The sequence below is a fragment of the Phyllopteryx taeniolatus genome, chromosome 18, assembly GCF_024500385.1.
Source record: "Phyllopteryx taeniolatus isolate TA_2022b chromosome 18, UOR_Ptae_1.2, whole genome shotgun sequence".
Taxonomy (NCBI): Eukaryota; Metazoa; Chordata; class Actinopteri; order Syngnathiformes; family Syngnathidae; genus Phyllopteryx; species Phyllopteryx taeniolatus.
Genome location: NC_084519.1, coordinates 6,352,598 through 6,379,226, shown reverse-complemented (window position 1 = coordinate 6,379,226; position 26,629 = coordinate 6,352,598). Strand labels below are relative to the sequence as shown.

Below are 26,629 nucleotides of genomic sequence, written 5' to 3'. Positions count from 1 at the left end.
AAGTTAGAGAGAGCAGACTTCGATGGTTCGGACACGTCCAGAGGAGAAATAGTGAGTATATTGGTTGAAGGATGATGAGGATGGGGCTGCCAGGCAAGAGAGGAAGACCAAAGAGAAGGTTGATGGATGTCGTGAGGGAAGACATGAGGGCAGTTGGTGTTCGAGAGGAGGATGCAGGAGATAGGCTTACATGGAAAAGGATGAGGCGCTGTGGCGACCCCTAAAGGGACAAGCGGAAAGGAAAAGAAGAAGAAAGGAGTGGATTAGATCAGATTCAAAGATGCTTTACATATAAACTAAACACAGAGTTAGACCAACAACAAAAAAAGTGAGTTATGCATACCACTGTTGTGTTCACCTGCAGTGCATTAAACTGACAGATGTATTTTGACAATTGGGGAAAATTTGAGCATTTTTCTCCCTTGTGATAAAAGTCAGCAAAGGGCCGGTTAACTGATGTCTCCCAAAAAATATCCTGGGCGATTATCCCGTGGTGTGTTAAGAGGGATTTTTCCTCCTCTATCTTCGACTGAAGCGGTTGGCCAACAATTGTAAATGTTAAACCTAATAATACCTATTTCTGAACTCAAATCCTGATGTGTGTGGTCAACACAGAGTTTGTTTGTCTAACGTGTCTTCCAAGTCAGTCACCACAAAAAAATTACAAGAGTAAATGTGATTAACAATTACGTCACAATAAACTGTTGAAAGTAACTCACTCTCTATTCAGTGCAACCCTGTGATGATCGATGCCAAGGAAGTTTCTGCTGCCCACCGAGCTCGATATTTCTGGGGAAACCTGCCCGGCATGTCAAGGTGGTAAAAACACCATCACACAGACAACTTGACACAATTTATCAATTTGAACATTTTTATAATTTTGAAGTAACTTCTTGACAATATCTTCAACAAACAGACCCATGAGCCCCATGACGAATGATAAGCTGGACCTGCAAGAGTGTCTTGAGCATGGTCGTACTGCCAAGGTACGTGTGCACGTGTGTGTCTATGTGTCTGCCCAGTATGCAAGCATGCAAGTGCAATTCTCTTGTGAGTAAATACTCAAATTTCCATGTATGGACATAATGGACCGAGATAGAAACCATGTATATGATATACAGTACAGCATATGATGTTACAATTAATTATATTACACGTTTATTTATTATTATTTTATTTACTTGTAGTAAGTAAATTGCCATATACTTTGGAAATGGAACTGGAAATTTCTATTGCCATTAAAATGTGTAAATCCAATTGTTGGAGGTGAATCTACATTTATGGTGAATAAATCTTTCACAGAAAATTTGTAGGACTTTATCTATACTTATACATACTTTTTGAATTGTGTTCTGTTTCTGTGGTAGCAAAATAAACAGTTAATTGGCTAGTCAGTTATTTTTGCAACAAACATAGCCAACCATGTCCAATACCCTATATTATAGGACAGTTTTAGGATTAAAAAAAGAATATTTGTCTATGTGTGTTTGTTTGTCTGTCTGTTTGGTTCTGGATGCAAATTCCAGTTTGAGAAGTTGCGTACGATAACGACTCGCTCCAACTCTGTGAAGCAGGGGAAAGATGAGCATTTCCCCGTCTACATGGACAACAAGGAGGACATCCTCTGGTGCACTGAGATGGAAAGGTACATTTGTGCACATACGTGTGAGTGCGTGTGCGTAAATGTGTGTGTTTGTGTGTGTGTCTGTGTGTACAACGTTGTATTTTAAATCCCCCCCTAGTTTCCCCTTTTCCTGTATACATATTCACAACAGAAACTGAAGTACATACAAGCCGATTTGAGGGCTTTGGAAGTCAAAAAAACTTTGCTTTGGAAGTAAAAAACAATCTCTCAAAAAAAATCTACAGTGGGACCGCAAATGTTGCAATCCATTCTAGATGCTTTTGTCGATGTTTGGGTTTTTAATACATTTCCCCCATCACAAAGCCACTGCCATCAAAATTACAGTACATTTTAAAGTAACATTTTTAACTTCCACTGTCAAGTGTAAAAAGAAGTTACATGTTGTATAATGTAGTGAAATCAAACTCAAAGAAAAGATAACTAGATGACCTTTAGTGTATACAGGGTCGTCTTGGTTTATGACGATCCAGGCGTAACCACATTTTAAGGTTATGAGTGGCGTTCTGTGTAAAACAAGGCACACTGAGTTACTGCTAGACTTACTGTTTTTCATTTGATTTAGTTTTTATATTTGTGGCCTTGAAATGTTCCATACAAATATTCAGTGGTGGGAAGTAAGAAAGTACAAAAATTTCGCTACTGTACTTAAGTAGATTTTTCTGACTTAACTTTTTTACTTTACTTACTCCATTTTAAAACAGATATCTGCACTTCCCACTCCTTATTTTTTCAAAATAGGCTCATTACTCTTTTTGTAACCTCCGTGGATGAAGACATGACATTAAATATACGTAAAAATATACGCTAAAGTCAACTGTGTTTGAGATCTTGATTGACTGAGATCTTTATTTATTAGGCGGACTGGAGGGAACATTAATGTTGACAAGAGATTCGGAGAAGCACAATATTCCCTTTCTATGCCCATATTTAAGAGAATTGTTTGAATTGTTGTCAGCTCCCAGAATCATTTGTGGCTAATGTATTATGTCTTGTGCCAGCTTAAAACCAACAAGCTTCTTCCGTTCAAAAATTCTTCGCATGTTGTAGTGGTACATATTGTCCAAATTATTATTACTAATTAACTCGCAATTGCACCGGATAGCCACTGATGGAATGAAGGCGTTCAGTACTTGCGTATATAGTGGGGGAGGGCTGACTCGTGCCAGAAAAGCCAACTGCGTACTTGGGCTTGGTTTTAGCCATGCCCCAAAAATCCGCACAACTGAAATGGTGAAAAAGAGCTCAACGAGGTATCTCAACAATTCACCACTAAATTGTTCTCAGTCTTTGCACTTGCCAATTGAAAACTGACAGTGAAAATACATTAAAAAAAATATTTTATATTGAAGTACATTTCAGTCTATACTTTTTAAATAAATAAATTTGCTGTCTGGTGTGACGTCCTGAAGGTAGAAGTTTGACCTCTGAAGTATCGCACCACAATAATATAATTTGCATTTGAAAGGTTCCGCTGTACTGTTAAGAAATGTACTATCGTATAAATCAAATAACAATTCTGTCTATTGGTACCAAAATTGCTATCCTGTTTCTTCTCTAAATGATGATATGTGTGTATCCAGGGTGTTTGGTTTCCCGGTCCACTACACCGACGTGTCCAACATGAGTCGTCTGGCTAGGCAAAGGCTGCTGGGACGTTCATGGAGTGTTCCCGTCATCAGGCACCTCTTTGCCCCTCTTAAGGAGTACTTCGCCTGCAACTAGTCACACAACAACTCTCTCTCTCCCTCTCTCTCTCTCCCTCTCTCTCTCTCTCTCTCTCTCTCTCTCTCTCTCACACACTCTCTCTCTCTCTCTCTCAGCAACAGACACGCAAACACACACTCACACAAACAGCACGCACACTTTTTGACAACAGATAACTGTACATAAAACACAGCTTGTACATGAAGGTTGGCTGACGCAGATGAAACAGATGACCAGACAGACATACACATACACCACACACACTGCTTAGGACTTCATCCCTTGATCCCAAATAACCTACTGGCTAATCTTGGTCCCCAGGTGCTACCTTGCACACACACACACAAATACGCACGTGCACACACACCTCCATACATACATACATACATACATACACACACACACACACACACTTGCTAGTGCAGTTTCTGTACTATATGTCACACACAAACTTCCTTCCACCTGACCTTAAACTGATGTCTTCTGCTGTTCTGCATTAGTTACAGTCCCTATGAAGAACCAACACAGGACATCTCTCTCAATACTCCACCAAAACGTATTATTACAAATGTAAGATTTTACACACGCAGTGGAGGTGGTGGAGTTGCATTACTAATGCAATGAACATAAATATCGATACACACATCCACCCCACACTCCAGCTAAAACCCACGGTGCTTGTCGGGCTGTACAAATGGTGCCACTTTCACATGACATTTTTACTGTTCTTGGTGCTCCCAGAGACTTGTGGTCTCGGTTTGTTTTCAGTTGCTGCAGTTTTGGGTCCCTAACTGATTTAAACTAAATACTTCCAAGCAGGCACAGAGATTAAACCAGCTACAGAGTATACTCGAGGGCTGAGAGAGAAAGGAAAAAACAACAATAATACAAGGTAACTTTCACTAAATTAACTCCTCTGTTGAATAAATCTCATTGGATGAGTTAATCATCAGTGCATTGAGCCAAAGTAACCCCAATTGTATTTTCATTTGTACTTGGGTATCAAGTTACTGTATGTGTCTTTCAGAGCTATTCAGAACGGTCATTTAGGAATCCCACTGCGGTAGGGGTACATTTAACTCTTCACTCTCTGGGAATGGGCCTTTCAAAATATACAAAATGTACTTGCACGATAGTATCGAGTGCTCTCAAGTGGCCAGAAAAAAACATATGGCTTGTGTAGGACCCTCCAGGGAATTTAGTAGGATTTCATAAAACAAAAAGTGATGCACTGTATTTGTAGTTACTTGAAACATCTTTGTCTTTTCAAAATTACCATTATGTAAACAACACCCCCTCTTTTATATACACAATATTTATACACAGTAATATACAATAACCCTCTTAACACTGTGGAAAATATAGCGTTTGCATAGCAAAACAGCATTTTCAGCACAACATATCTGTCATGTTTATGTAATGTGTTGCAGCTACACATGCCATTTTTGGCTTTGTGTGTTAGTGGACTACTGAACAACCTGATTATTCTCCAACATGCTTCAACTTAATATACGATAATTCTTCGCTTCCAATACAGTATCCTAGTAAATAACTGACAGCTATTGTACTTTATCTTGTAATATTTACTGCCAGTTAGCATACACTATACACTTGGTTGAGCTTGTTTTCTTTTAAACAATCTCAAACGATTTATTCAATAGATGTTTTTATTATTTAGTCAGTTATAGTATGATAGAATTATCCCAACATGATACAACCCAAATTTTCCTTCCTCACGTATTTGCTGCTGTGCAACAAACACGCTAATATTCATAATTAACACTGTTGTATCACATCTGTTACTGTTGTATCTCATTATCACATCTGTTACTATTGTATCTCATTCAAATAATGTGACTGGAATAATAATAGTTCCAAGTGCCTGGCTGCTCTGTACCCCTGGCACCACGTGTGTTCCACAAAGGCGTGAGATTCAGATAAGAGGGCCATGACTCTGAAAAGATGACATCGGCTTGTCTGTCAATATGTGAGGCTAGGGCTTGCAGCATCAGTTTTGATTTGCTGTAGTTTTCAAGTTCACCAGTGTGTGACTTAGTCATTGGAGCTTCATTCAGTGAAATAATGAATACATTTCATCCTAGGTTATGTCACGCTCTTTTAGACATAATTCTTTGGATTTTTATGTGAAAACGTAATCTCTCCATCACTGGATAATGAATCGCAATGGTGACTGCAGTGCAAGAGATTTCTGTATAAAACAACTGAATTTACTTTATATTATATTACTGTGAAACAGGTGAGAATAGATGACATATTTTAATATTATGATAACACCAATATCACAATAATGTAATAATCTTGTACATTTAAGTTTTTCCACAAACTTAAAAAAATGACATTATCTTATACATTCACTTTTCTCATGTTAATTGTATGATGAAGTGATGAGAGTACTGAGTACTGATTTACTGATATGTATTACTTGGATATAACAACATGATAATCATTTGATTGGATTTGGATTTAGAATCAGAAATGCGAATCTGTCGTTTCACAGTTGTACGTTCATTTATGTAGAGCTGTCGACACATGGCTCATTAAAACAAAGACATGACGATCGGATTCACGCTTAAGAGTTACACGTTCCCATTTATTGCTGGACCTTTTCTCTCGACCCAGCTGCAATTAATGAAAATCCACGATATAGAGAGAGCATATAATAAAACTTTCTGTGAAAATATATTTTAAGCCTTAAAATAGCCCTTCCGTGTGCTTCAAATACATTTAAACGTATTAAAACACAGAGGGAGTGTGTTGTTTCCATAAAAAAACTATTGGCATAAGCCACAGATTTCCATGATGTAGGCGAATTTTAACAGAAAGATCTGCGTCATAGCGGGACCACGATAGGTATACCTGTAAAGCTGGGTATTACTGTATGCTGACATTTATTATCTTTTCATCAAAACAAAATTAGATGCAATGTTGACAGAACATCAAGAAAAATAATGACATTCACATCATGTGAAAATAATATACTGTATAGTATTCATTAAATTTAAACTCAACATCAGACAGCATCAGTATGAATATCTGACACTGGTGCTTATTACACCTTGACCGATTTTGAGAAATATCATGATACTGTATCAGTATATTTTCCCTTTTTAAAGTGTGATCAAAATGGCCCAATCAGTAAGGTTTAACTCATCCAGCGAGAGTATTCAAGCCTGTTAGGAGAAAAACGATAACAGCCGTCGCACGGTGTCAAAAGGAGATACTATGAACTAATGGACCTTTAATGGTGGAAAACAACCTCTCTTGTGCCTCGCCCTCTTGTGCTCTGCTGCTGTGTTGTTGGGTGACAAACTAAAAAAAGGTTTGGTTGTAAGCAACCCATTCTTGCAGCTCAACTCTCTTGCTTTATTTCATAGGGATGCAAAATGTTCTGTAGTTCTTGAGCAACAACATCCACTAGAGGGTGAGGCAGACCTCTACTCTGTAGACACTATGCTGGCTTTGCCTTCCTATAAGTGGAACAGATTGCCACGTGTTAGTATCAGAAAACTTTTTATTTCACTTCGAAACACTGCATTGTTAGTGCATGGTGGTGCAGGCCCTCTTGAAATTGAACAGAATACAACAGGGATCTTATTTGTTACCTTGCGAAATCTCTTTCAGTCTGGTGCTTTTGGTCCCAAGTTGGCCACTTTTTCTATAGAAAACCTTCCAATCCTCTGACCTTCCTCAGAAACCAGCTAACAACTGGACACATACAGTCGACACACACGTGCACAAACAATCAGAAACCGTAAACCAGCAGTTTTGTCTGTTGTTTTTTTTCGCCATCATGTTTACTCTCCGTTTATACAACCAAACTTCAGGTGCTTTTTCAACCAACCTTCAGGTGCTTTTTCACCTCTGCTCTTTATACAATGCTCAACAGTGCAGGTTACACACACACATAAATACACAGTCGCTGGAAACGCCCACAGTGCGGTGCTGATGTACTCAAAATACATCAACTGTTGATGCACAGAACATGCATAGACACTGTGTTTCTGCAGGACACCTGTCGCCACCAGGCCTTCCATGGCACTGCTGGGTGTGACATCATAACCCTGCGCTGCATTGGTGCTGTCAAAACACCCCCTATTCCCCTCAGATACTGCATGTCGGTCTGTCAGTGTAATCTCATGTTAGATTAGGGAGTAATGGTGATGATAAAAATAATAGTAGTATTAATAATAATAATAATCTGTTATTTTGTGTGTGTGTGTGTACTGTTCAAGGTCGGTGCTCAGTTCAGTTCAGTCTCAGCCAAGAGGGGAAAGAAGCTTGAGAAAACATATTACAGTTAGTTATAGTGACTTTGTCTTGTCTGGAGAACAGGAGGCGAAAGATACTCTCAAACAAGAAATGTGTTCAAACAACACCAACTGCAGTCTTGCAATTGGGGCAAATTCTATTTGCTATACAGTGGAACCTTACATTTCAAACTTTGTTCAAAAATTTGCAGAAAATCATCAAACAAATGTTCTTCTTTTTCTTTGTCTTTTTATATGATGCTACCTCAGAAAGGTACCAGTGAAAGCAAAAACGAGAAAAGTGCTAGTGACAACCTTAAAGCTGAAAATCTAATTGCACATAGTTGTAGCTGAGCGACGAAAGTGGTACATGCATTTTTGTCACGTCAACATTTTGACAGTAATAATAAAAAAGGCCCCATTTTTTGTGTAACCTGAACACCGCACAGACCAACCAGCCCTACAGGAAAGAAAGCTCAGAATCAGCTTGGACTCTTATGCATTTAGCCATATAGTCAGTCGTTTAGTATACACATCTCTGTTCACACGATTCAGTACAACATGGTTAAACATAGTCCATCAACAATAATAATTAAAGGGAGAATACCTCCCAAAGGGCCTGATTTACTAAGATCTCAAATAGTGAGTGCTAAATTGCATATTCACTCTTAAAAAAATTGCGTGTTCTATGTGATTTACTAAGATTACGATCTTTTGCTGAAGTCCCAAATAGTGGGCGCTAAATTGGGTGATCACTAATAGATTATGTGCGCTGTTGGCAAGAGGTGTCAAAGTGGTGGAGACTGCTGTATTTAAAAGATGAAGTTCGAAGTGATGGAATTGGAAGTGTTAGTGGAAAACAAATATAATACTGTAGTGTGTAACACAAAAGAAATGTATTGCTCACATCATTTTGGGGAAGTCAGCAACCAAAAAAAAAAAAAAGCCATTTTTTGAGTGATTTAACTTACCAGGTGTGTGGGAATTGGATTCATCTGCCTCTCCTACATAACATTGCATTTAAAACTTGGAAGAGGCCAGCACCAATTGTCACCACGTGCTGAAATGGCCCAGAGACAAGGAAATGCAGAGCTGACGCAGAGTTTTGTCGTAAGTGATATGGAATGACTTGTCTTGTGACTGACTCCAAGTCTTAGATGATTCAGAAGCTCCAAAATTGCATTGCTGAATAGATGATATGTCGCCATAATTTTGCTTTCTGGCATTTCACGTTTAGACGAGTAGAAAAGATCCATTCTCCCCGCCACCTCTCTTTTTGCCTGCGCTACGCTGGCACTGCTTTGCATGCCGGGTTGCATCTGTCTTTCAGATGATGTACTTAAAGATGTTAAATAAGACATCGCAATGCATCTCAGGTTCGATAAATCACATTGCGCTTGCTGAACTCATCATTTGCATATAATGTTACCAGAACGTGCAAAATTAACTGTGCGGCAATTTTGCTTGTTTTTCAGACGCAATCTTTGGTGCGTCAAGTTAGTAGATTAGCTTCCACACCTGTTTACGTGAGAAATCAAATTTCCGCCCATTTCTGCATGCACAAACATGTAGTAAATAATAATAGCAGTGTGTAGTTGCCATGCGCATTCATCACCATGTTTGTCGCATGCCGTAAACCAGTGGTCCCCAACTTTTTTTGCACCACGGACTGGTTTAGAGTAGGCATTTTTTTTCACGGACCGGCTGTCAAGGTGTGCCATATATATACAGCAAAAATAAATTGACACGACTGGCTTAAAAACGAATGTTAAATGCTTGAAAAATACAACTCATCATAATGCATAACGGATAAAAGAAGCTTTCTTTTTCTTTGAGGTCGTAGGCTCTTCTTCTGGCTCCTCAGGTGGCCTTTTTCCTTTGAAAAAGAAGCTCTCCGATTGTTTGTTTTTTACTCATTTTGCTAGTTTGCGGACTCATTTTTAGTAACGTATCACGTGACCGACCTGCAGTCTAGTGTTGTTTCGTTCCCGAACGTTTCGTTCAAAAGAACGAATCTTTTCAGTGAACGTAATGATGTGAATCAGTTTATGAAATGATTCGTTCTTTGAGCTTGGCCGCCGGCATGAGCAAGTCGGCTGGGAGCGGAAACGGAACTGCTGCAGCGTTCTGTGCAGTCTTGATGTGTCAATTGCGACGCGCAGCTGTTGGAGCGGAGAGGATCCGGTAATCTCCGGTCATTTTTCACACATTTGACACATTGAAAATGCAGTACAACAGATATTATATAAATTGGTCATTCCTTCTATGCGGCCCGGTAACAAATGCCTCACGGTCCGCGGACCACGGGTTGGGGCCCACTGCCGTAAACTATTAATAGTGGTTCACTTCTTCTTACAACAAGTTACACCAATTATACAGCCGTTAACTTATTTATTTATTTTTTTTTACAAATGTGTGAAAGTTAAAAATGATAAAATGTTAACATTTCCTGTATAATTAATATAGTTTTTATAACATACAGTTTGACCCTTTAACAGATTATTTACTCTACATTCACATTATTTCCATCCATTTTCTGAGCCGCTTCTCCTCACAAGGGTCGCGGACGTGCTGGAGCTTATCCCAGCTATCATTGGGCAGGAGGCGGGGTACACCCTGAACTGGTTGCCAGCCAAATCGCAGGGCACAAACAGGCACGGGGAGAACATGCAAACTCCACACAGGCGGGGCCGGTGATTGAACCCCGGTCGTCAGAACTGTGAGGCAGACGCTCTAACCAGTCGGCCTCCATGCCGCTCACATTATTTCATTATTGGAAAATGTGATTTGAAATTTTTGTCTAGGGCCGCATTGTAGTTATGATTTCCCTCAGAGGGCCAGTGAAATGTTTAATCACCAAATCATATTAATACCATTTCACAACAAATTGAGGGATAACTAGTTTTGAAATCAGAAGACAAGGATAATAGTTTGTTCAAGTATTGTTTAAGTTACTGTAGAAGAAGGGTTTGGTAACAGAAAAATGCAATATCTCAACATTATTGTTTATTATTATTTGAGCAAAAATCACAGAAGTTGACGAGCATGATTTGCTTTCGCGGGCCACATAAAATGATGTCTGGCACCTATGCACTCGAGGGATGTTTGGACTCAATGAGCAAATTATCTGGCATATAAAAATGCCTTTTTTATTCCCACTGCTTTAGAGGTTGCAATCTAGGCCACCGAGCCAGTGCAGTCATTTGCGATATTGTTCAAGTGGCACTGTCGTTAGTCCCATTTGTATTTCAGGTAATTCTTTGCTGTGATTTCTGACAGAACTACATTCCAATCCGTTGCAGCTGTACATGTAAGTCGTTCTTGTATGTTAATTACAAACCACGTTCACACACTAAACTGAATATGATAATCAGTTCCTAACATTGACAACACAATGTTATACAGGCTGAGATCATTTCATGCCAATAACCCGTCCCTTTCTCAGATGCAGCCATGTTTTTAGCGAGCACAATTATCATCTTCTAACTGCTTTATGTTATTATTGCTGACTTAGTAGGGAGAATAATTCATTTGCTTTGATCAAAGAGTAAAGCTAGCTAAACAGGCTAGAGACCACTGTCTCAGTTTGAGGTGTGATGTGAACATGTTTCTGTTTGAGAGTGCAAGGGGACAAGAGCCAGAGGAATGCAAGCATCGTTTTGATTGACAGCTGTCAATTGTTAAGAGTTGAGGTTGTCTTAAGACAGTGAAGATGGTTAGCCTAATGACAGCTTTTAGGCGGAGTGATGCGCAGTTTTCAACACTGATATCAGACTCGCACATACACACACAAAAAAAACCACAAAAAAACAAATTACTGTTGTTCACATACACACAGAGCAAACACTGCACATACACGTCTACAAACACAACACTTACACACCCAATGCTGCAGCGCATTCAGATGACACTCATCTCAAGGACTACATGAAAGATGAGCTTTTAGGAAAAGTGGAACTGCTGGTGTTTCAAAAAGGTGCTACAATTGTTTTCTGAAAATAAGAAAAAATATATTGCTAGGAGTATAAAAGTTTGTCTTTACAATGACTGTATTTAAGTTTGTTGTAGTAATGAAGAGGCACTATTATTATTTTACTCTTGTATGAATATGAACTAATTAAAAGGCATTTTAACTTTGTACTTGAACAATGTAAGAAAAGAACCGTGAATAAAAAAAAGACTGTTTCTTGTGATTCGGTGAATGTATTTTATGTGTTTTGCTTTACTTGAGTGTATTTGTTCATCATTCATACACCTATGACACAGTAGCGTATTGAACCAGTTCAATAATGTGGGGAAATTGTGACAGATTCCATGCTATTTTGCACGAAATTACAGTTTGGTTTGGTTCCCTTTAGATCGAATGATATAATAAGCAGTAATGGGGCCTAGTTTAATGTGTGCGAGTTTATGTCATTTTACCTTTACAGGTTAGGGAATAATGTAAATGAAATGTTGGTTTCACTGGGTACTGTAGCTACTGTACAGTGACCCCCAATTTATCACAGGGGATACGTTCCACAATAGGTTAAAATCCATGATATAGGGTCCTAATAAAGACAATTTTTGTAGCTTTACCCCTCCCACACGCTTTCAACACATCTAAACTTAACACACTTTTTAAAGCATTCTTTAACACCTGTCCACACGCTCGTTTGCCCAGTTGTCCAAATAAGAGGGAAAGTGCCTGCCGCAAGCCGTTTATGTTACCAGCAGTTGAGCTTCACTGTAAAACTCACACATAAAACTAAAGAAAATTCAACATTGTATATTTAAACACCATAATCAAACCATATAATTACGTCTGACTAAAGGCCTCTAGCTCAATGCTAACATATAATGTGAAATATTACGGCTAAAAGAACTGCCTGTAGAGTATATGGTAAAAACCCATTAAAAATAGATTAAACAATGGGCGTTACAGCGCTATACGGCTACTAATGACGTCATTCATTACCATATCCCGAAGGCCTCTGAACGCACCAGTTTATTGGAGACAAGAGGCACGCCCCTGTCGACTGACATATCTCGTTCCCCATTGGTTGATCGTATCCGTTCATGTGTGGATTTCAAGGCCTCCCATTGGCTGCTGCCCGGCCGTCTGAAGGCAGCATCTGTGCCTCGCGCTGTGCCAGCTGTCCTCGCACACACCGCACACACCGCAACCCGGGAGCGAGGGCCAAGAGAAACGCAAGCAAAGAACCGGTAAGGTGCCATCAAAAACACTCAAAAAAGGACCTTACTATACCGCGCTTGTTCTGACGTCATTTCGTGGTCGTTTGAACTCAAGTGAGTGAAAACCACCTGTCGTATTGGATTATGCAGACGTTATAATGTATTGTAAAGCTCATTTACCGTCACTGACTCACGTCTATAATTACCTACCGAAGATATCAAGCGAAAAATACGTCATGAGGTGCATCACATTATTTATTGGCTCGTTTTTTTTTTCCCTCCCCCCCATCGGAATGTGTGTTACCGAATTTCTCACGAAACATCGGTACGTTAACAAAATGCCTCTCGACGACGGTGTGAGCGCGTGCGTGTGCGCGTGCGTCTACTGGCGTGCCATCACTGCAATAATAAAACCGGCGTTGCCCATTATGTAAGGTACTTTTCCCCGCACACGGCTTATTCGCTTTCCCAGCAAATAATTGCGTGAGGATGAAGAGAGGACGGTCGCCACGCAGTTGAAGCACAGCACTGTGATCTGTCTTGTCACGCATGATCAACAAGAACGGTGTGTTAGGTGGTGATTGAGTGATCACCCCCCCCCCCCCCCCCCCACCCCACCCCGTTGTTTTAGATTAACGTTGGCACGAGAACGTCTCTTTTCTTGCGCATTGGTGTTTTTGATAATGATCCAAAATCCATCTGCATTAAAGAAATAAAAAAATAAAAATGACATCATCTCAATGGGAACAAATAAGCCTGCCATGATATTCTTCAGATGGACTAAAGTATTGGGATACCTTGCAGTTGCGCCAACAGTATATAAGTAATAGGCGAGGCACCTCATACAGTACAGTAGTTTTGCTGTTATGTTAATGTTATAAAGCCACACTTTATTAGTCCTGCAATACTATACACGACACTCCTAGGCAGATGTCTTAATCCACCTTCTGTCATCTCTTATTCCATTAATCCTCTTGATGTCTAAGGTTGTGTCACTATCTGTGTCAGAAAAAAAAAACCGGTGCGGGCATTGTCATGACTCAGCAAAATGAACATTTGCGTGTCTTTCCCTTGCGTTGAGATGTTCTGTGTTTCTGTGTTGACAGTATTAATAGGGCCAATATAGTATCTCGTGCTTACATTTTGACAAATGTATGAATTTTTACGTTAAAAAAAACATTTTTTTTTTGCTTTTTGCCTAAAGTAAGATGGCACAGGTTCCAGCTCCCTGCGACCCTTAATGGGGTTAGTAGTATAGAAAAGGGATGGGTACATAAAGGTTAAAGGGTTGAATAAGGTTTTATTTACCAACTACACTCTAATAGTGCTTTTGTCCACTTTTGTATTGGAATGAATGAGGAAAATCCCAAAGATATTTGGTAAGAAAGTGTTTCCACAGCCTTTATCCAGCCAAGGAACATTAGAAAAAAATGTCACACCACATCACCAAACACAAATGAAACAATAAAAAAGTTGGATAGTCAGGTTACTTACTGTATATTACCTTCTGCCCTCTAGAGGAAGAGTATTTAAGTGTTCTGGCTGACACTAGAAGTCACTGGCATAGATAGCTGAACAAAGATACATTATTTGTAGTCAACAAATATTTTTGGACCAATTAAGTGAAATTTCCCACACGGCACGCTAACAATGGTTGGGAATTTCTGCAGTAGGATACACTGGTTGTCTATGACCACGTGTTTGTGGGGTCCTCGGTGTACGGCGGTCCTGACATAAGGCATTTGCAGGTTACAAATGCCACGCAAAGAACCAGTTTGGGTGGCAGCGTCATCACAGCGCACAAGAAGGCACGCTAAGCTACTGGCGTACTTACTGTATTTTATTGGTTCAATATTTATGGCCTTTCATACAAATATTTACTGTAATTACAACTTAAGTACTGCTTTAGCGTAGGTTAGCAATCGACTTTAGCGCATTCTGACATGAAAAAATGTGGTTCACTTCGCTGCCATATAGGAATGGAACTCAGTCAAAAATTAAGGAAAGGAAATGTTGGAAGAAAACAGAGTACTTGGAGAAAACATGCAAACTATTTCATATAATATAATTGCTGCCCCCATTTTGATTACTATTAAAATTCCTTTTATTTACTCCAAAACAGTAGTTTTTCATTCATTTGGCTCAACTAATTCTTTATGCAATCAAACAACTTGGCAAGATGGATTTTTTAATTTGGTGACATTTTGTTATCTCTCCATCCATCCATCCATTTTCGGAGTCGCTTCTCCTCACTAGGGTCGCGGGCGTGCTGGAGCCTATCCCAGCTATCTCCGGGCGGGAGGCGGGGTACACCCTGAAGCGGTCGCTAGCCAATCGCAGGGCACATAGAAACAGACAACCATTCGCACTCACATCCACACCAATGGACAATTTAGAGTCCTCAATCAACCTACCACGCAAGTCTTTGGGACGTGGCAGGAAACCGGAGTGCCCGTAAAAAACCCACCCAGACACGAGGAGAACATGCAAACTCTACACAGGCGGGGCCGGGATTTGAACCCCGGTCCCCAGAACTGCGAGGCAGATGTGCTAACCAGTCGTTTGTTTTGATGCACGCTGTACGATATGTTGAGGTCTTACATACAGTAACGCCAAGCATGACAGCAGTTAAAACGTTTTGTGCGACATTCAAGCCACATTTCCCCCCCCCCCCAAATTGTATTGAAACTCTGAATTGTACGACGTGAGGTGCATTCGACTTTAGAGTTTCCACTGTGCATCCACCATGTTGGTGGCGTGTCAAGCTTGAACAGATGCAGTGATGGTCCAAGTCTCCCCCAAAAAAATCAACTCTCACGAAAATGCAGATTAACATCTGGAAAGAGCGAGATGAGCCTAATCCTCACTTTGCTGTACCACTGTTCTCATTATGTATTATCTCTTTATGATTTACTAATATTTGGATTGATCCGTCAACCTTCATCTGCTCCATCTTCTTTTAACCTCAATCTCTGTATCATATCTGTCATACTGTATCTATTCTTAATACCAATTGGTTGTCCCATTGTCTGATGTTCCGGCTTTTATAAAGCGTGCGCGCGCACACACACACACACACACGCACACACTGTGCTTGAACACGTGTACAAAATAACAAAGACATGCCTTGTCACTGCTGCAGTGATTAAACCCCCAGATCAGAAGTCAGCAGCTGTCTGCCATATTCTCACTTAACAACGCACACACACATTTCAGTTTGATGTGCAGAGCCACCGACGACACTGTAATAGCCACTATGTCAAAATTGTACTTGCCTAAAAGAGTAGATTTTAACATGGGGTGTTTATTTATTCAATATAAGTATCTACTGTAGTGCCAATACACTTTTAATTGTCATATTGTGAAGATGAGCCCTTCAGTGTTAAATGATCTTATCTTTAAATAAGATAAGATTTCTTCTGATGTTCTCATTCATTTTATTCCCTATTAATTTGTTCACAATTTTGTTAAAGGTAGATGGTGGATATGCCCACCCTATTAAACAGTCTGTGTGTGTGTCATGTGCGCTTGTGTTGAGTGTTGTGGATCTATTTGTCTTACGTACATTTGTGTCCATCTGTGTATGTCTGCATGCACGTGAACTAAAAGGGCAGCTGGTCTGAGGGTGAGTGAGAAATGCTGGACTGGTGCTTGTCTGTGCCCTCTATCCAAATTTAATCCTCAAATTCTTCACGGATGACTACTTTTACAAATGTTTTGAAACACAGTGAAGTCATTTTCTATGTATATTTGACATAGATTATTTTGTCACTGATCGTACTGATCTTCTTCAACTGTTTGCACTGGTGTGGTAGTGGTCATGGTACATGCTGCTGCCTGCGGGTTCAGTTAAAACAAAGTATTCTGTAGTTATGGAGTCTATTAAGATCCAATCCAAGAGTTGCCTGTCAAACGTCAGCAAAAGTACAGTATCTGAATATTCGCGTGGTTGTGTGACTGCACTGCCTCCTACAGACAATTGACACCGCTGACAACTACAACCCCAATAACAAACATATTGTTCAACAAATACCTCTCAACACTGAGTCGTATTATCGTTGTAGATTCCGAATGTTCTTGTACTGGATCTCATCCAATTGTGCTGCTGTACTTAAAAAAGTGGCCGATGAGTCAAAATGTGCAACGATTGCAACTCGTGATGGTGCAGTAACAGCTTTGACGATACAATGACACTTGCTGTTCACGTCTCCCACAGATTGACAAGTGCATCTTTGCTACGTTGGGTGGTTTTAACCGGCAAGGAATCAGTCCAGCAAGTCGATCAAAAAGGTCTCAATTATATCCTGTAAGCTATATAAGGTATAATGGAGAGCACATTCAAACGTTTTCTTCTGCAGATGCTAACGAAAATACACTCAAACTAAAGTCTTAGGACACACAACTACGGATTGGTCACACCAAGACCTTTAAGACAATTGTATGCTAATTGGAGGAGTTTGGTGAAATTGTCCGAAGCCTATTTGAGAGGAACTAGAGCAGATATTGTGAAGCAGGCCTCTCAGGTCCAACACTCCCAACTATCCTTAAATCCAACCAAAATGGGACGGCTGTTCAATAGGCATTCCGCGATGCTCTCATGCAAGTGTTTGCATGTGTGTGAGCATGTTAGGACCTTGTTTCCACTGAAAGCAGCCCAGTCCCCATCTCCTGGGAAACCACCCTTTTATTCTGGCTGCCAAGCCTGAGGGACACTACTTTCCATAACCCGCCTCCCCTCCCCTCCCCTCCCCCCCCAATAAATATATTCCCAGGATAGTCATCACTATCATCAAGCCCAGCAGAAACCAGAGTGATAGGAACGTAAGACTTTAGTTTGGCCTGTGCCAAAAATGCATCAGAATGACCGGGTCCACCTGAGTGACATTTGGTTTTGGGGTCCTCATTGTACTGTTCACTATTTTCATTCTTCCACTATACACACACCCCTGCCCCCATCCCCCTCTGTCCTCCTCCATCTCTCTGACTTGATTCTGTGTGACTGGCACTCAATTGTGTTCTGCTTGCAAACACATTGCATACAGCCACCCATGCAAAGAGTACACACACACACACACACACATTGACACTTGATGTTTCGCGAGTAATTTCTCTACTTGTTGAAACCATTTTGGAAGATTTTTCGGTAAATGCTCCTGTTAACATTTTTAGAACCTGAATTAGTCGCGTGGAGAAGCTCTGAATTCTTCCCATCCTTTCATGCAGTCTAATCAGGTTAGATACGAGATTTGTAGATAACAGTGCAAATTGGTGTAAAATTCCCAATCACGTTGGTTTGAAATGTGAACAATGGCATCCTACATTGTGGGGATGATAAAAAGCTGCATGAACCACAGCACAAAATGAAATGATGATCGCCAAAAGCCATTGTTTTCTATGGGATATTCTTAGTATAATAAAAACCATATCTCATTTTCTCAAGTTCTCACAGTGCATCATGAAAAAAAAAATGCAATTAGGTTAATTAGATGCATGATTCTGAAAGGAAATTCCAATGGGAACATTGAATTACCGCTCCTTTTGAATATGGTTTAAGTTACATATTCAGTTACGTGCACTAACGATCTTGAATAGCCTCAACGTTTAATCTTTATTTCTACGTATGTGTAGATCTGTGAGCAATGCAATTGAACTTCATTGTTTTCTCTGAAATAGTTGGTCTAAATAGAATTTCCTTTGTTGCAAAGTGTAATAAAAATGTATGGATATTATATATATATATATATATATATATATATATATGTATATTATATATAGAAAGAGCACTCCCAGATGAACAAAACGATGCTGGGCTAGTTTTCTCCATCCCAAAGACACTTTTAATGGCATTGTTTGTTGTTCTATCAGGAGTTTGGCTGGCAACATGGGGTCCATGCGAATTCTCATCAAGGGAGGTAAAGTGGTCAATGATGACTTCACCCATGAAGCAGATGTTTACATCGAGAACGGCATCATTCAGCAGGTAGGCTTGTCAAATGCAGTTTACTTTTTATGCCAGGGAATACAAATCGACAGAAGAAAAGTCAGTCCCCGCCCCCCAAAAAAGCAATGAGCAACAAATCTAGCGACTTTATGTGGTGTCTTCTAACACGAACCCCTTCAGAGCAGGAGATGTTCACCCCTCTGCACCCACACTGCAAATGAATGGTGCTTGCACGAAGCAAGTGAAGTATAAATTGCCCAATAATGGACAGAGAAACGCGGTATGGGGTAGTTTTTATGCAAATTAGCCTGGTAAGTAAAAGTGGGCCAGAACATTTTCACAAAGAGGCAGATAACAACTTGATTCTTTAATTGCACACTCGATGGGTGGGCCGGCACGCCAGAGGCCCAAATATTTGTCCGTTTTCAACCGTATGCTCCCTTAAAGTTCAAATTCCGTTTGCTTTATCAGTTAGCAGTTGATACCAGGAATATTATGTTGCTAATGTGCCCTAAACCCTGGTTGGCTTGATCTTTTTTAAATATGTTTGACGTGCGTTAAAGGTTGGGAAGGAGCTGATGATTCCGGGTGGAGCGAAGGTGATTGACGCCTCTGGAAAGCTGGTGCTGCCTGGTGGAATAGACACCTCTGTGCATCTGCAGCAAACTTTCATGAACGCCACCATCCAGGATGACTTCTACAGTGGAACCAAGGTACTGCTACATACAATAAACGACTGCATCCTCAAACGCACTTTGTAGGCTCCGTTACTTGGGTTTGATCTATTTTTATTTTTTTTTGCTGCCACTAACAGACAACAGTAACTGTCTGGAGGCAATATCAAGCAGTCTTCTAATGTCGACCACTAGAGTATTTGTTATATTAAGCAGCAAACAGCATTTACAGCAGCACTGTGGCTTAGTGAAACGACTGGCTTAACATCTAATGGAATGCCGAGAGAAATAGGGTGAGAGGAATCTTTTGGGGGGCATACCCAATCCTCCGCAGGCTTGCTCGCCCCGGCAACCCCCTAATCACTATCTCGCTACCCACTGACCTTGCTACCATGGCAACCAACCCCATGCTTAATGGGGAAAATCAGGATTGTGTTTGTGTGTGTGATCCTGTTCCTTTGGCCGCCATTTTCTCTGCATCAGGCCCATTCCATCTCACCTCACTGTCACACCGTCTCCCCACATACGCACAGTACGAGGCAAAAAAAAAAGAAAAAAGGCAAATGCTAGTATTTGACACTTTTCATTCGCAGTGTCACAATCTTTAATTTTGTATCGAGTTGCATTCTTTTTTTAAAAAAAACAGGATTGATGATGTAACGATGCTGTGCAAAATCCTCTCTAGCACATTGCAAAGTGGGGTTAAACTCTGGACTGTGTGGAGCCAATCCGTGTGTGAAAATGCTGTTACGTGCTCCAGTTTCAACGTTCGGGCTAAACGTATGTACAGCACTGACGCACTTGAAATGAAATTGAAATGTGAGGAGTCTTTGAGTCTGTCATAGTTTTCAGAAAATGACATTTCCATTCAGGTTTTTTAATAGACTTCAAAATGTGTGCGTAAGCTTGATTAGAGGCTCTAACTTGCCTGTAGGTGCAAATGTGACAGCCTTTGGGTATCTTGCTCGACGCATGAGCTCTGTGATTGATACTCAATTTGTCCTGGATGAACCTCTCAGTGTATGTCAACACGTTTTGGCTTCAGCTCCTTCATCCTTTTGCACAAACATGGTGGGAAACGTTCCAAATTTTTGTGAGTATTAAACGTCACATAGTATGATTTGATTTGTTGTCAATTGTTTCAATTTGATGGCCATCAAAGCCCCATATTGAGTTCTCTCTGTGCTCATTCCATCTTTCTCTGTGTTTGTCCTCCCTCCTCTCCCTCTTTGTCTCCTTTATGTTTCTTCCAAGAAGATTATCTTCACAGTAGGGGATGGTGGACTCTAAATTAGTCATGGATTTGAGCTAAAACCAACCATTTTTTTTCAATCAAATGTTAATTCAATACACTTTCCAAACTGAGGGTACATTTGCATTCGGTTAGTGTAAACTGACATAAGAAAATAATCTGCATAATATGTGTGTGTGGTGTACACACCAGGCTGCACGCTCACTACTTAAAAGGTTAAACACAACCATTCGACCTGTGATTTGCTCAGATTTCAAAACACACAGATTTCCACCCAGGAAATAATATTACAACATTTAATAATAATAAACAGCTCCAGGGTCGAACTGTTGCCATCATAAAACGTTTACTCACTGTGCAGACAATGTTTTAAGTAGCATTTTACATTACTAATGGCCATACAAGTGCAAAAACAAGTTAACTATTGTGATCAAATGTTACTGTCTGAACTTAAATGACTAATGATGAGGGCATAGTAAATGTTTGTTCAGATGCACCTTCAACATTTTGTAACATTTCAGTTGACCACTAATGTGATGAAAATGTAACAACAAGAAGAAACTACTTTTGCTATCTTATTTTACATACTGTCAGCTCTAATGTATATCCTTCTTCTCGCCACGTTTTAAAAAAAAATTTTTAACACGCCTTGCTAAGGCCGCTCCCACATGTGGAAAATGTGTCACAAAAATCCAAAGGAAGAAAAAAAAAAGATTAATGCGGTTAATGTTTTGATTTAGGGCGGCTGTGGCTCAGTAGGTAGAGCAGGTCGTCCAGTGACCGAAGGGTCACTGGTTTGAATCCTGGCTACGACTGTCCGCATGTCGACGCGTCCTTGGGCAAGACACTGAACCCTAATTTGCTCCCAGTGGGCATGGCAGCAGTCGCCCATTGGTGTATGAATGTGTGTGAATGTGAGACTTTGTAAAGCGCTTTGGGCACCGTGATGGTATAGATAAATCGCTATATAAGTGGAGTCCATTTACCATTTTAGTGAATTAGGGTATGATGATGATGGTTGAGGCAATATTTTGCATGTTTTCCCAAATGTTAGGATTTTGAGGTTTCATTGTGTAGTAGATAGAATCGAGGTTTGTTTTACTTCTGAGTCTCTGATTTACCGGTAAGTGTGACGTTCGTTCTGCTCTTGATTGCCATGAAATGTTGCTTGTTTTCCCATCACCTCAATATTATTCCAGTTCAACTCTGATGAATTTTTGAATGGGTGACTGTTGGTGTAATTTCCCAGAGGAAGAGGCAGCCGAGGATGTTAGGAACATGGATGTCATAGTAGAGCAGTGTCTGTTGTCATGGTTACACAATATCGTGCATTTACTACTGCGCTAGCAGAGGTGAGTCACAGCTGATGAGCGGCGCTTTCGCCTCATGTGGTTTTCATCAAAGCTTCCTCATCCTGTCACTCTTCTCTCTTCCTGCACCGCTCATCTTCCTCCTCTTTTTCCACATCCTTCTTGCTCTTCTTGGCTGCTTCTGTAGAGTGCTTAGAACTCGCTGGAGCCATAAATCCTTTGACATACGTGTCATTTCAGATGTTGTGCATTTGCGTTTTCCATCCATCCATTCATTTTCTGAGCCGCTTATCATCACTAGGGTCGCGGGCGTGCTGGAGCCTATCCCAGCTGTCATCGGGCAGGAGGCGGGGTACACCCTGAACTGGTTGCCAGCCAATCGCAGGCCACATAGAAACAAACAACCATTCGCACTCACAGTCATGCCTACGGGCAATTTAGAGTCTCCAATTAATGCATGTTTTTGGGATGTGGGAGGAAACCGGAGTGCCCGGAGAAAACCCACGCAGGCACGGGGAGAACATGCAAACTCCACACAGGCGGGGCCGGGGATTGAACCCGGGTCCTCAGAACTGTGAGGCTGACGCTCTAACCAGTCGCCCACCGTGCCGCCGCATTTGCGTTTTTATAAACCAAATAGTAGAATTACTTTACTCTATTGTCATCGACCAAACAGAAGGAATAAGCATTACTTGCATTACCATTTACTGCTGCAGAAAGGAAATATGCAAAATGGACTATATTTTCGCACATCGTGGACATTTGGTTACAGGACATCCATTTATAGTTATAGTTATCAAATAGTTATCCAGTAAAATTATCTGTACAAACCCCCATGATGCAGGTCACGATGTTGAATACAGATTTAAAAAATGAAACATTTCTTTGCAAAACATACATTTTCTTTTGCCATCAACCATCCACCCATCCATTTTCTATAGCCATTCACACTCACATTCACATTCTTCAATAAATGTAGGAGTTGGCCTACCTGGAGAAAACACACATGCAAGCACGGACAGAACATGTAAACTCCACACAGGAAGGCCATAGCGTGGATTCGAAACCCCAACCTCAAAACTGAGGCAGATGTACTAAGCCTTAGTCCAATGTACCACCTGAACGGAATGTTGTTGTTTTTTTCAGTGAACAGCTAAATCTATATCATTACATCAAGACAAACTGGAGTTATTGTTCTTTTTAGATGAAAATCTTGTCTTTCATTTTCTTTTAACTTGACCCCCAGGCAGCTCTGATGGGTGGTACCACTATGGTGATGGCGCTGATCCTGCCTGAGCAACACTGCTCCCTGGTGGATGCCTACGAGAACTGCCGAGCTCTCGCTGACGCGAAGGCGTGCTGCGACTACGCTCTGCACGTCGGCGTGACCTGGTGGGGGCCAAAGGTCAGAGTCAGAGCAACGTGGCATCTGTCAGAAAACACCCCTCAAGCTTTTAACCAACTGGACCACAATACATGCACCAACATACACGCATTTTCATATATGGGTGAAATGTGTGATGACCTAGTTTATAAACACTGCAGGAACTAGGTTAACACACATATTCAGATAATCTGAGTCACTATGCTTCGTTCAGCCTTTGGCTACAGAATCATCTGCTGAGACTGCGTATGCGCAGCAATATTAGGCACACTGCCACTGTCTGAGATCCAAAACAAAAATCATGGCAAAACAAAAAATAGAAGAGTACAACAAACAACAAGATGGACTTGGTTGTTTCATTTCTCACGATTTCTCACCCAATGGATACAAGCAATTAAAAAGCCACGTTTCCATGATACTGTATGTCCGCTTTAACATTCACAACACCTGTAGTTTTATGTACATTTATCTACTATTTAGAACAATAAAAAGCAAACTCACTCACCGTACAGTTAAACTCCGGACTATCGCTTCTTATTAGTGCATGAAATGTCATATGTATATTTCAGAGGCTTCTTCTAGGTGACTAAGGAACGGCATTTATAGTGATCTAATTCTGGCCGCTCGGTGAGCTCTTTTCATGCCCCATATAGCAAGCACACTAATTTCTGTGGCTTGATCTGCTGCGCGCTCAGGTGCGTAATGAGATGGAGACCCTGGTCAGGGAACATGGGGTGAACTCCTTCCAGATGTTCATGGCCTACAAGGACACGATGATGCTGAGGGACTCCGAGCTGTACCAGGCACTGCAGACCTGTAAGGACATTGGAGCCATCGCACGTGTCCACGCCGAGAACGGGGAGTTGGTGGCAGAGGTGCGCAACATACTCACACGACTGCATAGTTTGCACTGCCATCCCTTCATTCTAAAAAATATTGCTATTGTAATTGGCAGCATATAATTATGCACACATTCTCTACGTCATTCAAGTAAGTACATTTTGTAGATCATTTTCACTGTGTACTGTGTGTATCTGTAGGGTGCTAAAGAGGCTCTGGATTTGGGCATCAGTGGACCTGAAGGCATTGAGGTCAGCCGTCCAGAAGAGGTGAAGTATTTAGTTTCCATCTATTTTATGAGCAAAACCAGACCATTCAGAAGTGGCTTGTAAGACGACGCAAAACAAACTCAAGCCTAAACCCTCTAATGATATTTGAACGCAGTATCAGCGTGTGAACATGCCAGATGGGATTATACATTTCAAAGGCTTCCAAATATGCTTTCTGGATCAGATCCGTAATAAACTTCATATTTACATTACAGCTTCTGACTCTGCATTAATTCTCTGCACGATTGCTTTTTGCAGCTGGAGTCAGAGGCGACACACAGAGCTGTCACCATCGCCAATAGGGTAAACTGACCCACAGAAGAGTTCCAGTTTTCCATATCCTGCCTGTGTCAAAATGATGTAAGTAATTAATCATCTGTACTTGTGGTTACAGGCTCACTGCCCTATCTACCTGGTGAATGTTTCCAGTATGGCTGCTGGAGATATGATTGCTGCTGCCAAGATGCAGGGTTGGTCTCAACAATGACAAAAACACGCACAGACTGCGCCTATGCTGATAAAGATGACAATGATGCTCTTTCTGTCTGTGCAGGTAAGGTGGTGCACGCAGAGACCACAGTCGCTCACGCGGTGTTGAACGGCATGCAGTATTACCACCAGGACTGGGCTCACGCTGCCGCCTACGTCATCGTCCCTCCTCTCCGCCTTGACCCCAACACCCCCGGCTACCTTATGGGACTGTTGGGCAAGTGCGTGTACAGTTTGCACAAAAACATACCTCTATAGACCTTATAATAATGTTTGGAAACAATAGGTCATTCCAGGTGGCAGAAATGGAGTGACTACCGCTACCTTGAACTGAAAATGCTGACTTTTGGGGTTGTGCCACCAAATATACCCCAGTAGATTTAAGGCTTTTTTCCCTCGATTTATTGTATAAAATGTTTGGTTAGGTTGTCTTTGAGTAATTTAGCAAAACATAATGGCTAGCCGACTCGCAAATGTCAGCTGCACAGCGCCCTATCCATTACACCATCAAAAGAGCACATCCGTGCCATTAATCCGAGCAACAGAAAAGTCAGTTAATTAGCAAGTCCCTCAATGATCATGTTAACTGTGTCTAATTTTCCACGTTGATTTTTTTGATCAGCTTACCTATTGAAATACACGTTTGGGCTGCCGCTGCATCTCCCTTTTAATTAATTTACATCTTGGCTGACGAAATACAAAAAGCCTGAAATCATCCTTCAAGTTTTCACTCTGCCTTTGTCAATTAACGTAGAAGGGTTTGTTTACCAGTGGTGCTATAGGAGCTATTGCCACTTGGAAGTACGTGTGATGTCATGATGAAAAGGCCTATTTGTCTGTCAAGCAATATCTTTCCAAATTGTCGACAGACCTAAAAAAACATTCCACCAACAGACAAACTTGCCGTATATGTAACGAAGCATCAACTGAAAATACACATCCTGTTTCCAGTGACACTTTGAGCGTAGTGGCATCCGAGCACCGTCCTTTTAGCACCAAGCAGAGGGCTTTGGGCAAGGAGGAGTTCACCAAAATCCCCCATGGAGTGCCTGGAGTCCAGGACAGGATGAGCGTCATCTGGGAGCGGGCGGTGGTAAGTCCGTTGACTCGCATACACAATAGCTGACATTCATGTTTGTTGCCTTTCCTTCCACATACCAAACCCCATGTAGTTAAAAATGTATTCATACTCACACGTCAATATCCTCCTGTAGGTTACAGGAAAGATGGACGAGAATCGTTTTGTGGCTGTGACAAGCGCTAACGCAGCAAAGATCTACAACTTGTATCCACGCAAGGGTCGCATCATCCCTGGAGCGGACGCTGATGTGGTCGTGTGGGATCCAGATGCAACAAGGTGAGTTGACACTGGATGGTCAAATCCTGCAGATGTGTCATGTCAATGCCTTCACTCATTTTGCTGTTTGTGCAGGACAATTTCTGTTGGCACTCAGGCGCAAGGAGGAGACTTCAACCTGTACGAGGGCATGCGCTGCCACGGTGTTCCTCTGGTCACCATCAGCCGAGGACAGTTGGTCTTTGAGAATGCGACATTCATGTGCGCCGAGGGCTCCGGAAAATTCTACCCGCAGCGCACCTTCCCTGATTACCTGTACAAGAAGATGGTGCAGAGAGAAAAAGTGTGTACAAATGCATACCGTTAATCACCTAAGTTGCA

At 41.1% G+C, this 26,629-nt stretch overlaps 1 protein-coding gene across 7 annotated transcripts in view; it reads left to right on the top strand.

The window, feature by feature from the left end:
• LOC133468724 (dihydropyrimidinase-related protein 5-like) overlaps positions 1–26,629 on the top strand; it is a 65,542-nt gene that overhangs the window by 36,903 nt on the left and 2,010 nt on the right. For 4 of the 7 annotated variants that reach the window (XM_061754962.1, XM_061754964.1, XM_061754960.1 and 1 more), the window contains 14 exons: positions 731–816; positions 917–986; positions 12,692–12,822; positions 18,658–18,772; positions 19,297–19,446; positions 23,216–23,374; positions 24,049–24,228; positions 24,394–24,462; positions 24,721–24,765; positions 24,857–24,932; positions 25,016–25,172; positions 25,903–26,044; positions 26,166–26,308; positions 26,384–26,591. In XM_061754962.1, the coding sequence (XP_061610946.1) occupies positions 731–816; positions 917–986; positions 12,692–12,822; positions 18,658–18,772; positions 19,297–19,446; positions 23,216–23,374; positions 24,049–24,228; positions 24,394–24,462; positions 24,721–24,765; positions 24,857–24,932; positions 25,016–25,172; positions 25,903–26,044; positions 26,166–26,308; positions 26,384–26,591 (1,731 nt within the window). Of the gene's footprint in view, positions 1–190; positions 329–730; positions 817–916; positions 987–1,526; positions 1,646–3,225; positions 11,811–12,691; positions 12,823–18,657; positions 18,773–19,296; positions 19,447–23,215; positions 23,375–24,048; positions 24,229–24,393; positions 24,463–24,720; positions 24,766–24,856; positions 24,933–25,015; positions 25,173–25,902; positions 26,045–26,165; positions 26,309–26,383; positions 26,592–26,629 lie in introns of those variants that run through there. The other 3 variants (XM_061754966.1, XM_061754965.1, XM_061754967.1) reach the window with 2 other exon arrangements.